Source organism: Jaculus jaculus, chromosome 2, assembly GCF_020740685.1.
Source record: "Jaculus jaculus isolate mJacJac1 chromosome 2, mJacJac1.mat.Y.cur, whole genome shotgun sequence".
NCBI lineage: Eukaryota > Metazoa > Chordata > Mammalia > Rodentia > Dipodidae > Jaculus > Jaculus jaculus.
In genome coordinates, this window is record NC_059103.1 from 77879596 (window position 1) to 77896776 (window position 17181).

The 17181-nt window shown below is 32.3% G+C and overlaps 1 protein-coding gene across 8 annotated transcripts in view; it reads left to right on the top strand.

Annotated features, from left to right (window-relative positions):
• Ccser1 (coiled-coil serine rich protein 1) overlaps positions 1–17181 on the top strand; it is a 1182362-nt gene that overhangs the window by 559127 nt on the left and 606054 nt on the right. For 7 of the 8 annotated variants that reach the window (XM_045143121.1, XM_045143122.1, XM_045143123.1 and 4 more), the window contains one exon: positions 1874–1951. In XM_045143121.1, the coding sequence (XP_044999056.1) occupies positions 1874–1951 (78 nt within the window). Of the gene's footprint in view, positions 1–1873; positions 1952–13180; positions 13299–17181 lie in introns of those variants that run through there. The other variant, XM_045143128.1, reaches the window with a different exon arrangement.

The following is a 17181-nucleotide window of genomic DNA, read 5'->3' on the forward strand; positions in this document are numbered from 1 at the left end:
ATGCAGGAAACTAAAACTTGATCCACACGTTTCACCATGCACTACACTCAAATCCAAATGGATCACAGACCTCAACATAAGACCAGAAACTCGAATACTACTGAAAGAAAATTTGGGAAGTACTTCCATGATATAGGAATGGAAAAAGACTTTCTAACAAAACCCCAGTGGCTCAAGTTCTTAAACAGTCACTCAACCAATGGGATCATATGAAGCTGAAGAGTTTCTTTACAGACAAGCATATAATAAGCAAAGCCAATAGAATACCCACAGAATGGGAGAAAATATTTGCAGGTTATCCAACTGATAGAGACCTTATCTCTAGAATCTACAAAGAACTCAAAAGTCTAAACAATAAGAAGACAAGTACCCCACTCACAAAATGGGGCTCAGAGTTGAATAGGCAATTCACAGAGGAAGATATACTAATGGCAAACACACACTTAAGAAAATGTTCATCATCCCTAATCATCAGAGAAATGCAAATTAAAACAACTATGAGATTCCACCTTACCCCAAATAGCCAACATCAAAATATCAAATGAAAATAAATGCTGGCGAGGATGTGGAAAAGCAGGGACACTCATTCACTGTTGGTGGGAATGCAGGATGGTACAACCACTTTGGAAAGCAATATGGAGACTCCTGAAAAAGCTGACTATAGAAATACCAACAGACCCAGTTATGCCCTTACTGGGCATCTACCCTTAAACCTTCAAACCACAGGACAGAGAGATTTGCTCAACCATGTTTGTAGCAGCTCAATTTGTAATAGCTAAAAGCTGGAATCAACCCAGATGTCCATCATTAGAAGAATGGATAACAAAGATGTGGTATATCTACACAATGGAATTCTATACAGCAGTAAGAAAAAACGACACAAAGAAATTTGAGGAAAAAAGGTTGAACCTGGAACAGATCATTCTCAGTGAACTTACCCAAAAAAAACTGACACATAGTCTCACTCATCTACAACAGCTAACCTGAATCTACCCAAAATACCTTACATACCCAGCAAGCACCTCATGGACTAGACAATAGGATGGATGGGGAGGGCATCGAAGGGTGGAAAACAGTAATCTGGACCCAAACAACAATGGTACCATAAAATTCTACTTCCTAAAAGACAGACCAAATGGCTGAACCTTCACTAGACCCTTACAGGAAACACCTGAACCACAAGACACTGGAGAGGGTAGGATCAAGACTAACCTAAATCTTCTACATCTTCCCTCCCTCCCTCTCCCCCTCTCCCCTCTATCTCTCTCCTCTCTACCTCTTGTATATTAGTTATGTTTTTTCCTCAATTTCTTAGTGGGCACTGACCTGTAACCCCCACTTCCAGCTTGGGGCTACCATCCACAAGGAGCTTTTGTATTACTTCTTTTATGTGCTTATCACAGGGTTCGATTCCTGCTAATTCCTTCAAGTACAGATTCCTAAATGTGCCAGTGTTACTGGGGAGAAGAAATGAAACACAAACCAAATAAAACTGTATAATGAACTGACAACATTTGATTTTAAATATAAGTGCCCTAAAATAACATTTGCAAAATCATATTGATTTAGTTAGTAAAAAAAAAAAAAAAAAAAAGGCTAATAAAAAGAAGAACATAAATACCAGTCCTTGGATTAGAGTAAGTCTTTGTCACTCCTAAACTAGAAGGAACCATGTTTAACATGAGATAAGTGTGCCTTGGAAACTAAGTATTAAGTATTGAAGCTAATTAGAAAAACACCAGCATAGTGAAGGGCACAAACCCTAGTTCATGAATCAATAACTGGTCATATTTAAATAAGTGGAAAATATTAGTAGAGGTACATGGCTCATTAACATTGTGTTTGTTTTGTTTTGTCTGTTTTTACTTTGCAGGAAAAACTCCGTCATTTACAGAAGGCTTTTGCTTCAAGAGTAGATAAATCCACACAGACTGAACTTCTGGGCTGTGATGTAAGTAGCTATGTAAATCCATCTTTATCTTCTTTTCTGGTCCTTGGACTTGCACAGTTTGTTTACCGCTCCTGCTACAGCTGTGTGCCTGCATTGATTTAATAGGGTTAGTGATGTCCAATTCTGCTTCTGCTCTTGATCACCAAACACTTTGCACAACTGGAAAAGTTAATTATACGCACAAACTAGAATACCAATGTCTTAATAATTTTTAAACCAACATATATAATACGTTATTTGAGTTAGTGAATTTTAGACCTATGGGATATACATATAATATTAACATAATTTACTTTTAAGAAAATATTAATTTCTTTATTAACAATTTAATTAAGTTATTTAGTTTCTAATCATCAAAGATCAAGCATTATTTTTCCATGTAGGCGCATCAAAGAAAACATAATTCAGCTGATAATTTGACAATCATATTTTGGCTCTCAGGCTTCAGTTTAGACAACACAAAGTAATTTAACTAAAAGTATTTTTCCTTAGTATGAAATACTAGCTGAATTGTCAAAAATGGAATGAATATCATGTTTTAATGTGATATTTCCTCTCCTTACTCCTTAAGATTGTGAAAAACTGGAATAAATGACCATTTTATCTTAAATATTCCCTCAAAGTTTGCATTTTCCTCTGGTTCATAAAAATATGATAAATTTTCTAATTTGTTTTGTATGTAACTGTTATGACAGCCCATTCATATGCATAGAAAATTTTCATAATTTGTTAATAAGAAGTAAAGTAAAATTTTATGTTTTGTGATACCTACCATAGTAATAGTATTTTATCTACATATTTTATATTACATAACATAAAAGTAGATATAAATTTCCTTGAGAAACATGAATATTTTAGAATAAAACTTTTCTCAAAAAATTAATGAAGATTTTAAATTCTCACATACATTGTATTCAAAAATACCTTTATTTCATTTTTTTACTTTAAAAGCAATGAAAACTATACTTCTCTGTAGAATATTTCTACTATATTCTTTTTAACTTTTCTAGATATCTGAATATTCTATTTAATGATCTTATTAGTGTAATATTAATATTAATATCATGTATTATTTAAATTATGTTGATATAATTTTTATTTTATTCATTTCTGGCTTGTATATATGTGTAGTGTGTGTATGTCCATACTTGTATGTGTTGTGGCAAACATGAATGTCTGAGTGCTTAACAAGCCCAGAGATCAGGTGTATTCCTTGATCTGTTTTTATTTTATTTTTTTAGAGAGTGTCTCTTGCTGACCTGAGAGCTCACTGATGTGCCTAGACTAGCTACCTAGGGAGCTTCAGTGATTCTCCTTTTTAGCATTGGTAGCATTGCAATTCTAGACATGTACCACAGTGTCTATCTTTTATGTGAGTGCTGGGAATCCAAATTCAGGTCCTCAAGGTGGTGAAGCAAGTACTTTATTAGCTGACCTATTTTGCAATAATTTATCAAGTAATTCAACAATTATTATATTGTGTGTGTGTGTTTTCAAGGTAGTGTCTTGCTCTAGCCCAGGCTAACCTGGAATTTACTATGTAGTCTCAGGGGAGCCTGGAACTCATGGCAGTTCTCCAACTCTGCCTCCCAAATGATGGGAATAAAGGAGTTATTCCTTTTGAAGGATTTTCTTTACATAAGAGAGTTATCTTTAGGAATCAAAAAGCCATGATACCCATCAAATTGTATTTTAACATAATAATACCATACTGAATATGCACTGTAGGTTAGTTTAGAATCCACCTATGTAGCATTACTAAATTTTTAACTAACACATATGATTTCTACAAAGGTGAAACAATTGGTTCATTATCAAGTGATCTTTCTGGGTATATAGTCTTTTATTGGAAGTAATATGTTCTTAATATGAGGTAAAAGAAAAACTCTTCTATGTTTGAATTCAATTATTTTTCTTTATCCTATTTAACAAAATGAGGTTTAGAAATCTGAACTCTACCTTGCTGAGGGATTGAACATGAACATAAACTTTAAGAGTTTTCTGTGACACCACAGTCCAGTGTGAAGCCTATCAGTGAATGCCTGTGAGAACCAGTGCTTGAGAAATGAATTTACCTCTGAGGAAGTAAATAAGTGCAGAACACAGATCTTAAAATCACAGCTACCCACAGTCTCTTTTAAACTTGCTTATCTTTTCCTCTTTTATTTTTTTTCTGATAGAATTTCCTGAATTAGCACTGTTTAGTTTTCAAAGCATGTAAATAAAAACAAGAAGTAAAGTCACAAACAGTATTGCTTATACATCTTCATGGTTCCTAGTATATCTTCCTATTACAGTAGGATTATTAGAAATCACTGAATTCAATTAAGTTTAAGGAATAACACTTTGCTATTCCTTATTTATAAGTGACTCCTTAGGAATTTCCTTATGTGTTACTGTTTGGGTAGTAGTAGTAGTTCACAGAGAAAAGAATTCTGCTCAATAAATGATGCTTCACATTTCCCAGTGATATGTTCAGAATCATCAAATTGATGTCTAATTCCATTCAGAAACTTGTAAATATAACTAGATTTATTGGCACTCATAAACCATAAGTTATATTGCATATGTAAAACTGAGGAGGGAAATGGTTCAAACAAGCAAACTGGGTATATGTAAAATATTTTATCTTTGAACTGCAAAACAAGTAAAAATTATATGATTCAATGGCAGTACCATTTCTCAATGTCTTGGATATAGTGTGTATATTTTAAATATTTATTTGTATATAATTTAGTATCTTCTTATGAATATTCAGTTTTTTAATGTACAACATTTTTATATATTTTCTGAAAATATAGCTTTATATCTGAATTTTTATGTAGCATAACACCAATGATTTTTTTCTATTAATTTGCAAATAGTGCTTAACAAAAGGGAAAGAAAGATGAATCTTGTAGAAATCCCTAACTCTATGCTTTCCTGCCTTCTTGCTAAAGTTGTCAATATTAGCTATAAATTTTTCTTCACAAATCTAATAGGAACAGATTTCAGTGTTATAAATGTTAGTCTGTATGAGGCTACAAGTCACTATAATGTTATTTTGTCAGTAAGAACAATCTGGCTATACATTTTGCATAACACAGGAATTAGAATCCATGTGCATAAAACACTGATGGAATGTGTTAAAGAGCTAGTACTGTGAACAAATTTAAGGTTTGTATAATAAATAAGTTCTACCCTGGAGCAGACTTATATTGACTCTTCCAGCTATCATGAGTGGAGTGTGCTCTGAGTTTTGATTTCTAGTGCACCTGGAAAGAATTAATAAATAAATAAATAAATAAATAAACCTGGGTGTGGTGCAGCACACCTTACACCTTTAATCCCAGAACTCAGGAGGCACAGGTAGGAGGTTCACCATTAGTTTGAGGCCACCCTGAGACTACATAATGAATACCAGGTCAGCCTAGAGTGAAACCCTAACTTGAAAACCTATTAAAAAAAAAAAAAAAAAAAAAAAAAAACCTCTCAGTATGGGCATAATTACAAGAATTCTAGTGATGAGGAAGATTTTAAGATTATAAAATGATGATTGTGCCTTAAATTATCAGTGACAATTTACCCTCATTCAGCTGCCTATGAGTGTACAGGTATAGATTATTGAAAGATCAAAAGATAATGTCTTAGTGTTATTAAAGGATGAATAGATACAATCAAGTAGCAAAGCCACCCACTGTAATATTACATTAACAGGTAGAGATTTTTCTGATTGTATCACTGTATAAATAAATCCTATTGCAATTCTTTTTTTTAATATTCAAGATGGGATAGCTAAATTACAAATTCAGGTGCTTTCACATCTTAAAGACAGTTTTTACTTTCTACTGAAAATTCCGTAGAAAGGCATTTTTAATGTGAATGATGTGATTGTGAGCATTAAGTTTCCTTTCAATTGCTGAATGAATTAACTCATAGTCATCATTGACTCTCTAAATATCTCTAAGGGTCCATGCACTAGTGTTTTAACTGAAGAAGGTTCCTACTTTCATTTGTATGGATCTTAAAATTCTACTTGAAAAATGTATATTAGTTTTGAATTTGCAAGATTCTGTTTATATTTTCTTTAAGAATATTGAAATTTACAAACATTTCATCAATATTAAATTAAAATTCACTTAAATATCATTATTGGCTTTTTTGGCTACTTAAGAGTGGTCATGTTACTTCATCACATATGTTTCATTTTGTAAATCAAGATTCACTTCATATGTCTCATGTACTTTAACATGATTTTCAAATAAGATTTGATTTATACATGTAGTTTCCTATTTAAAGACTATTAAAGTAGTAATAATGAGATTTGTTATGAATACAGAAATTTAGGAAACAACAATTTTCTGTGTACTTTGAAACTCCTGCAACTTTCATTATACTTAATTAGAGAGTTTTCCTGGAACAATTGTTGTACCAAGAGTTCTTAACTGTGTGGCTACTTTATTATATGTTCTTTAGGTGAGGAATGAGATTTTTCTTTGTTTTGTTTTGTTTTTGAGGTAGGGTCTTGCTGAGTTCCAGGCTGACCTGGAATTCACTATATAGTCGCAGGATGGCCTCAAACTCTGGTGATCCTCCTGCTTCAGCCTCCCAAGTGCTGGGATTAAAGGTGTGCATCACTGTGCCCAGCTGAGAATTTTCTCTTTAATGTAATTGTTTTAATAGTTATTAGAGCAGAGCAAGAAAGGTTTTGAATTATTAGGATATATTACCTCTAAGAGGTATGAGGTCTATGAGGTTCTAAAAACTGAATAACAATTAGCCTTTTTCCTTAAACTATTAATAACCAGTGTTTATTAAGCTTTCTGTCCAGGATCCATTCACTGCTCTTATCTTTCTTAAAGTCAGTACTTCTTCTAATGTATAAATATGTTTATTGAAAATATATTTTCTTTCTTCCACTTGCTTCATTTATTAATGCTCACTTAAGTCTAACATTTTACATCCTTTTTCTTATTAAATAAGTCATGAAGATAATTTATTGATATATTTTGTTTTCTTTTTGGCTACATATTTTTCACATTACATGAAAGATACCTTTCAGATAAGAACACTTACTGAAGATACTAACAGGAAACAATATCATTGCATAGGTGATTCTTAATGCCCTTCCTAAATTCCACAGTCAGTAAACAAATTGTTATGTCACTGCTACAGCCCTAAAGAATAATCAGGCTAAGAGGCCATGCAACTTGAAAAATTAATGCATTTGCTACTGTTAGTCCTCAAGCAGACCAAACACATCAAAAGACTCACTTTAGATAAACCCCATCAATCCAAGGGAAAGTAGACTCAAGCCTATCCTACCATGTTCATTGGTACAAACATTACACTTGCTTTTCTCTTCTCTTCTCCCTTCTTCTCCCCATTTTTTGACCTTCTTTCTCACATCCATCTTGCTCTTTTCTCTCTGCCTAGGCTGTCAGAGATGATTCATGTATTGTTGTGTCCTGTATTCATGAGCGACTGATAACAGAATCCTAAAACCCTCATTTGCTGGTCAACGTATACAAAGTTTCCACTTGGTAGAAGAAAGAAATTTTCAAGTACATTATACATTTTAAAATAACTAAAAGGATACATTTCAATTGTCTCACCACAAAAAATTAAGTGAGGTTATTATGATAAGGAACCTGATTTTAATTGTGCCTCAGTCTAAAGTTTACCAACATTTCATTTTTAGCCTTCCATGTATATATGGTTAATTGTCAAGAATATGAACAATTTTTAAAGGACCACATATACAATAAACATTTTGTATAACTTAATAGTAGCTACTGACATATGTGCTGAAAGCTTTTTGAGTCAGTAGTAATGTGGATAAAACAGAAGTATGTTTTGGTAGAAAATTCTTGCAATATAGTTTCTCCTTTGTAAGCCATGTATTGCTACTTCCCTGTGAAGTCAAAAAGTGGTTCCATGGGCTGGAGAGATGGCTTAGCGGTTAAGCGCTTGCCTGTGAAGCCTAAGGACCTCGGTTCGAGGCTCGGTTCCCCAGGTCCCACGTTAGCCAGATGCACAAGGGGGCACACGCGTCTGGAGTTCGTTTGCAGAGGCTGGAAGCCCTGGCGCGCCCATTCTCTCTCTCTCCCTCTATCTGTCTTTCTCTCTGTGTCTGTCGCTCTCAAATAAATAAATAAATAAATAATTTTTTTTAAAAAAAGTGGTTCCAGGATGTTCTAGCCTTCTTTAAATCTTCAGAATTCTTTTCAGGTGTGTAATGTGCTAAGTGATTCTATACCACAGACTTCCTTTTAAGGAGCTTTTGCTACCATTTGGTAGAAACACAAAGTATAAGTGGAAAATGCTTCTCAGTATATATTTATGATTCATCATTCTATTAGAGATGGTCATAGTATAAATGAAGTTAGGTCCTAAGACTTTGCAAAGGTACTTGTTTAAAGTAAATTTGTGTGGATTCATATTTTACTAATTCATTTCTATGAAAAATGTATTATTTTGATGTGACCTATGAGCAGGACAGTCTGCATAAACAATTTTTTCTTTGAAAAATAATTTATATGTACTATATATATATACAAAACATAGAGTATATATATATATATATATATATATATACACAGAAGTACAAACACATACATGACTATGAAACATTGTTGAAAATAATGTTACTTTTACTGTTATCTTTTAATTATTATAGAAGTTACAATTAGATATAAATTTATTAATATGTGTATATGTAATAAGAATTAATGGAAATTATAAGAATATAATATTTAAATTATTATCAAATTTTTGACTAAGCCAGACTTACACGTCTATCATATCAGTATATCTACATCAAAATTAATAAGTCTTGCTAATGATTTCTCTTAAAAGCAATGTCAAACTTAACCCTTAGAAGAGTAGAAATATTAATTTTAAAAGACAATAATAATTACATGTGCTTAAATCAATACTGGAAGAGATTGTAGCCATGGTACACCATGATCACATCATCCTTTTCACACTCTCCCAGCTTATGACTTCACAGTTTTATCATAGTTGGGGCTTTGGTTGACTAGGCCAATCAAATTTAATTAATAAAATTACTCCATTTTCCATATTTGATCTGCTCTTCTCCTTGACAACTCAGCTTCAATTTGACTTAGAAACATAGGATAATATCTGTCAATATCATTAGCATTTTTAATGGGATTTAGCAATCGAAAAAATTTTCAGACCCTTGATCAATTCAAGTCCAGGAACTTTTGTATATTCTAGCTTACATACCTTTGCAAGCAAAAGAATTGAAATAGATTTTGCTAGACAAAGACATTCAAATATGTAGACTGAAAATATTTAAAAATAAAGGTATAAGTGCTGGCCAGTGGACGTTTCTCAGCGGTTAATGTGCTTGCCTGAAAAGCCTAAGGTCTTAGGGTTCAAGTCCTTAGTACCCACATAATGCCAGAAGCACAAGGTGGCGCTTGTGCTAGAGTTTGTCTGCAGTGGCTAAGGGACCCTGGCGTACCTCCTGTCTCATCATATGTATCTGCCTCTCTCTTTCACTCTCTCTCAAATACATAAGTAAAAAAATAAAATAACATGAAGTAAAATAAAATAAAGGTGTACGAATGATTTGGTAACATAGATATTCATGGAAAATGTAAGGGAATAAACTTTCACAAATGCATTTACATTTAATCTGCAGAGAACAGGAGCTGTTACAATATTACCTTTGAAAATTTCTTACAATTGAGCCAATGTATCCTTAATCTTATGCTCTAAAAAGTAAGAAAACAAGGAAATTGTACTCGTATTGATGCCATATTTAGGTGGTAATTACAATTTTAAATTCATTAAGCTGATTTACTGTTGAAGAAATTTGTACTGAAAGAATATAATTTGTAGTTCAGAACATGTAAAGAGTTAAAGTAGTATGAACATCAACATTAATTTGTATCTTTCATTATTTTATGAGTTTTGTGTGTATAAATAGATTTATAAATTTGGCTTTCATCCATCAAATTGAAATTATAGCTAATAAATATATTTTCTTCTACCATGTGTCCTTCATACTAAACACATAAATAGACTTTATTTATATACATATGTAAAAACACATAACCTTAGACTCTGTCATTTTAAATATAATGAATGTTTCTTTATTATAATATTGAAATATAATTTTGCTTCAATTTATGGCAATATCAACCATTAAATAGTTCCTTAAAATGTTCCTTGTCAGGGCTAGAGAAATGGCTTAGCAGTTAAGGAACTTGCCTGCGCATCCTTAAGGATCCATGTTTGAGTCTCCAGGTCTCACGCAAGCCAGACGCACAAGGTCACACATGCGCACAAGGTGGCATGCACATCTGGAGTTTGATTGCAGTAGCAATCACACACTCTCTCACATTTTCTTGCATTAAAAAAAAAGGCCAGTCTTGGATTTGCCTCAAAAAGTAATAATTCCTTGCCAAATGGCAACAACCCTCTGTAGAAAAAAATGTTGAAATATGTAACAAATGGTTTTCTCTTACACGCACTGATGCTTTTTTGTAAGATTCTACTCAGCCCATACATTTACATTTATATAAACAATAGTCCCATAAGATTTTGTATAAATTTTATGATAACTAAAGTTGTAGTATAACACAAATAATCAATAGAGACTGTGCTGCTAAAAAGAAAACACTGATCTTCAAGGGAGATATCCTTAGACTGTTTATGAATGATGGCAACTTACAAAACAGTTATGTAGTTCTCATTTCATAATATTTTAAAGAAAAATTCAAAACAGGTAAGAGATAAAAGTGCTTGAATATAAGGTGAAGTAATGTAGTAGGCAAAGATCAAACGGAATTTCTTTGAGTATACCTTTTTATATAGTTGGCATAGAATGAAAGAATGTACATAAAATAATCCCTTGAAATAGTTAACTGGTCATCAAATTGGAATCATACATACACAGAAAGCATTTTTAAACAGTGATTTAAAACCAATTTTAAACCTGTATCTTCAGTGATCGGTCATCTAAAGACAAAGAGAACTAAATCCTTAAGTCTTCACTCTGCCAGTAAATGAACCTAAAGCAACAGCCCCTAAGAGCTGACCTGAAACCATTCATGTTCACAGGCATGACTCAGTGCACAGTAATCAAAGGGGAACGAATAAGTAACGTGTAAGATAGTCTCCTTAAAATGCTGATGAAATATAGCCCATAGTGAAAGGCCAAAATACAAGCAGGGAGAGACACAAAGATCCCTGGGACAGCATTTAATCTAGGTGAGGTTTGTGCACTGGGTGACAATTTTTCTGTAATATGTTTTACACTATATTTTTATGTTATATGTTAAAATCAAATAATTGTAATGGATATCAGTTGCAGTTACATATATATTCAGCTTATAACCAAGACTCATACAAAATAAATGACCAGGAAATTTTTGAAAATATTAATTTTTAAATTAATTATTAAATTAATATTAAATTTAAGAGCATTTTCCTAACATGACAATATACTGAATGTGTTATACTTTAAAGTTCAATAATACTAATTTATTGTATAACTAATTTTCTTTATTTGTAATATTTCCAGAGTAGTTATTTAACCATAAAGGGAATGCTATTTTAAGTGTCATATATCTAAAATGCATAAATTATGGCTACATAATCCCTCTTATTTTTCATTTAACTTTCATCAGTAAAAAGGTTCTAAATACCAGGACATCTCATTATATCTTAGACAATAATTCTGAGAACTTTCTTTCATATTGAAAAATGTTAAGTTGTGATATGCACATGGAATTCCCTTCAATGTGTACTGACAGTGCAACTGGAGTTCCCACATTCCCAAAGTTTATCACCATATTCACCTGTACAATTATTCAAATAAAAAAAAAGAAGCATTCAAGGCATGTGCATTGTGGAAGGGAACAAACAACACTAGTTTTCCTGTTTACAGGAAGACAAAAATAAAAGCAGTAAACACAAGATTTTCTGCTTTACTAAGGAAATGAAGACAATAAATATAAGATACTAAAGGAAATTTGACAAAGAAAGAAAGGAAAGGAGGCTATATGCAGAAGAGCAGGAAAGGCCTTTGGAAGATCTTACCTTTCCTTCTGAAAACCCACTGGGTGCTTACAGGGTTCCTGATACCAGCTTTGGTCTTATCTCCTTACCGGCTCCATTTTCCTCTGTCTAGCAACATAAATAAATCTCCCTTTCAGAATGAACACAAATACACAGCTTATATCATGTACAATAACACACAACACACTGAGTGGATCAGTTTTACAGGGTAAAATCAAGTTCCTCAAACCAGCATTCATAACTTTTAAAAGTCTACTCTTCCATACTTACATAATTTTAGCTCCTACTGTTCTCAAGAAAGACTCCTTCCACCTACACTGCTCCATTATATGTTGCTCGTTTTGCCTTAGATTTTTAGGGTATAATTTTTAACCATTTTATGTATAACATACTTTCTTCACGCACCCTTAGATTGATTTGAACAGAATTATATTTGAGCCACTTTGAAGTTATCAGTTTGATGTGTTGTTATATCATATACATACATACATATATATATATATATATATATATATATATCACACACACACACACATATATTAACATATAACCTGTCATTTTGAAGTATTGGTCATCTTTGCATCTTTTCTTATATTAGATTATATCTTGCCAAATAAATTCTTTGGTCCTTGGGAGTGGATACTGTCTCAGATGCTTTTAGGTATTACACTTCTTTTGCATTATGTTCCCTATCTTCAAATGGGAGAAATATTTTGAAAGGTATTAATTCCTATCACTTAACGTTTCAATACAAATTAGAGACCTAAAGACAAAAATGGTTGTACCAATTTGTGCTAGGGTTTCATGTGTTTAGGACTTTGGAGAGTGACCATGGTACACAAAAATATCAGGAGGACCATGTGGTGTTTACTGAGAACTTAGTTGCCTTACAGTTTTGTACTTGAGAAATACAGATAGTAAAAGGAGTATCTTGTACTTAAATACAAAACTAAGGGAATAATAAAATTGTGTTATTCCCTTTTCATTTCAGGTTCAGTAGTATAGCTGGTAGCCTCTAAACATTACCAGTAAAATTATGCTATGAAGTGCTAATAACAATTTTTGACCTAGAAAAATTACTGTCATAAGTTTCATGTCAGTTAAATATTTTAGTGTTTCTAAACATTTTGTATCGTTATTTAAAGCTTTTTTTATTATTTGTTATTCATTTCTGTTTGTTTTCTTCTTTTCAAGGCCCTGTGGAATCCTACATGCACTGAAGGTTTATTTAAATCAGTATATATTTCAAGCTAGGTTAAGTCATTATTTGATTATGAAAAATGCATCTTTGACATGTTAAATATTGAGAAAAATATTTCTATCATTCCTATGTTAAAGATTTTTCTGTAATATGTTTTACACTATATTTTTTGCACAGTTATAAACAGTTGCAACAAAATGTAGATATGACCCTACCAACATATGTTTGCTTTTACTTATTATATTTTCTAAAAACATATACTTTTATTTGAACTTATCTCTATATACACATATTCTAAAATGGAATATCCTACTTGGTAGTAAATATTATTTGTCCATTCTCACCAATATCATTTGACCTTTTAGAGATCCTGTTCATATTTATATCATTTTGTGCATACTAGATAATTTTGGGAACAATACTTCTGCTTTTTCTATCTTAATAGGAAATTCCTCCTGATGAATATGTTATGTTGTAATATCTTTTTCCTTGCATTGGGACCATAAATGAAAACAGTATGTCTTCAAATGGATTGGTAATATTGAGTCAGTTTTTGCTAGCTATAGAATTTAAAACAAAATCAACCTAAATCCTTAAACAATGGAAAACCACAAGTTGTGTCCCCATTTTGAAATTTGTTGAGGCCTGTAACCTGAAGTTGACATTATGCCTTGATTGTTTTGGATCCCCTGTTTATTGTTATTCTGTAATAGCTCACTTTATCAAATACCCAGGTAGATACAAGACACTTCTGAATATTCCAAGGATAAGTAATATAGACAAAAAGAATAGCTGTATTATAAGCAGAGTTCAGGGAAGTAGAAGGAACATAGCACTAAGGAGAAGAAAAAAACAGGTTTTACTGGATTTTTCTTTGCAAAGAGGTGATGAAATAATTATAATTAATAGTGAGAACTTTTAGAAATCTGTTATAAAATTTATTATTTAAATCCTTATGTAACATAAGATATTAATTACATATACTGGGTGTAAGTTATGGTGTTAAATAAATCTATAAATATATTTATTTATTTAAAACATTGTATGTGCCCTTATTGATTTTCACCTGTTGAAGTACTCTTCTAAGATCCAACATTATAGCGCATACAATATATATTTTCTTTTGTTTCTGTCATTTATCAATTTTCTAGATTACACTATTTTATCTTACTCTGTTAAATGTATATTTGAGACATTTAAATGTAGATAAGACAATAATAGATTCTTGTCAGTAAACTATGTTCCTGATAAAAATTTATCATCATTTTGAACTGTCACTATTATTTGAAGAACTACTGAGTTCAAGATACTTTGAAAAGGCTGCTAGAAACAACAGTAGTGTTAGAGAGTGGAAAGAGCCAACATGGAAAAGTAGTGGTTTTCCTTTTAAATGCAATGAAGCCTTAATTATTAGTGTCAAACCAGCTACCTCAGAAGTATAAATACAATTTCAAGATTTTTTATACCAATAATTTTCATTATAATGAATATCTCTCCTATTTTTCTCTATCTCTCTGAATATATATCAGTGAACATGTTTACAAACCAATAATTTCAGTTTCTGAAGGATTTTCAGAATCTTTCACAATGTTTATTATATAATATATGTTTCATTATTATATACTCATTGAAGAACTACAATGTTGATTTATAATATTTATCCAATTGCATAAAGCATGGGTTAAAATAAAATTAAGAGTCATTTTTATAAAATATGTGAACACTATAACATTCTTAACTATGTTTCATGGGGTAAGTAATAATTATTTTCAAAAGGAGAGCAAGAGATATAGAGTATAAGCACAAGGTACCACAAGCACTTCTCGATCAAAGCAGCCATAATGCTTTAGAAACATCCCTGTATGTTAATCATTAATTCAGAGTAAAAGGTTGACCGACTTGATTTTCTGAACAAAAAACTACAATGTGAAGTAGTCCAGTGACGTCCTCAAATTTATGTAATGGGGATTACAGACAGCCATGTCTCATTGGCACTATGATGGGTGCTGGGGATCCATATGCCACTCAAGTTGTGCAATAAGCACCTTGCCAACTTCATCTCTCCAGTCTTGAAATGCTATTTTTTTTAAAGAAACTGATATGAAAGTGAAAAAGGCACCTAGGTACAAGTTATAATTGCATTGGAAATATATTAACAATTACAATGAAAAACAGTATTCAGGACTTGGTAATCTAATATCAAGAATTCACCCAAATTGGAAATCTTATACCAGGTCCTGTCTTACTAGTCATTTCAAAGTTATTGCCAACTGAGAAGCTCAGAAGAGGCAAGGGAAGATTAAGATTCGGAAGGAGCCCTCCAAGCCCTTTTTTTCCTGCCAGGAACTACCACTGTGATATAAGAAATAGACTTCTGAGAGAGATTTTGTGTGATTACCTCACATCATGTCTTCCTTGCAACCTTTCAAGGAGGTATGCCCACCAATCTGCATAGATTCTACATTCATGTATTCAAATGAGGTTTTCTTCTTAATGACAGCACTAGAGCATTGAACCCAGGACCTTTCATATAAAACAATGGGAAATATTTGTGCCTGTTTTCGTAGAAAAAAAATGTTATTTATTGTTGTTGTTGTTGTGTGTGTGTTTGTCTTTTAGGTAGGGTGTCTCAATAAATTGTCCAGGGTGTCCTTGAACTCATGGTTTCCCTGCCTCAGCCTCCCAAGTTACTGGGATTTTCATCCCAATGAAACTGGACACTATTCAAACAACTTCTTAGACAGGGACAAGGTACCATGCCAGGCGTGGTGGCACATGACTTTAATATCAGAACTCAGGTGTCAGAGGTAGGAGTATCACCACGAGTTCAAGGACACCCTGAGAAAAGAGTGAATTTCAGGTCAGCCTGTGCTAGAGTGAGATGCTACCTTGAAAAAAGGAAAAAAAATAAAAATAAAGATACCAAAGCTAATGAGTGGCATTCTAACAAGCTTCTATTAGTGTGTTTACTTTCAGCTCTAGTGTTCATGTTGACAAAGTGAGAGGAGATCATTTTTCTTCCCTGTAACACATGTGTGCTCTCTTCCTCCCACTGACCTTCCTCTACCCATTTATTCCATGAGTGCTCCCACAGACCTTGCTCTTCTCTCCCCATTTACTCCATTAGTGCTCATCTCCTTCCACTGACACTGCTGTGCTCTCACCATTTACTACATGGGTGCTCTGCTCTTTCCACTTACCCTGCTCTGCTCTCACCATTAGCTTCACTTTGCTCTCAACATTTACCCTGAGAGTAGCATCCAACTGGCATGTAAGTGGAAATATAGTGTCTTGTACTTTTCATTTTTTCTTTAATGGTAAACAAAATACTTTATGAGAACAATGATTCTCTGATTCATACTGCAGTTATATTTCATTTCACTCCAGCTTTTTGAATACTTAGAGGCACAATTTGAACCAAGAATATCTTTTTATTACTGTCCTTGTTAACTTTTATTATTTTCATTTAAAGAAAACTTTCAACAATTATAATATCTGAAGGAAAAGAATTTCATGATTGAGATAGGCAGAAAGCCCAATATCAAAACTTTTCAGGGTTATTGCTATGGAATATATTGATGAAAATGTGAAACCAGATATTTAAATTTCTATATTATTTAAAACAACAAACATTTAACTTATTCATCTATTTTCTGTGTATATAAATTTATTCCTACTTGACCAATTATCTATTTGCTAAGATATCTACTATCATAAATATGATATTTTGGTAACAATTTTTCATCTTTTAGTATTTAATTGTGAAATTATTATTAAAGTGATAATCATAGTAATATTAATGGGTTAGCAAATGAAAGGTGTTGTCATGCTTCCAGATGGAGAAAAGTCTTTAATTTCTAAGCAAGAGCCTAAGAACTTGGTATGTTAGCATAGTTACTCTAGTAACTAACAATCCCAAGAGACATTCTGTTATTATTCTCATTTATAATGGAAGAAAATTAAGGCTATAGAATGGTGAAGTTAAATTCTCAAC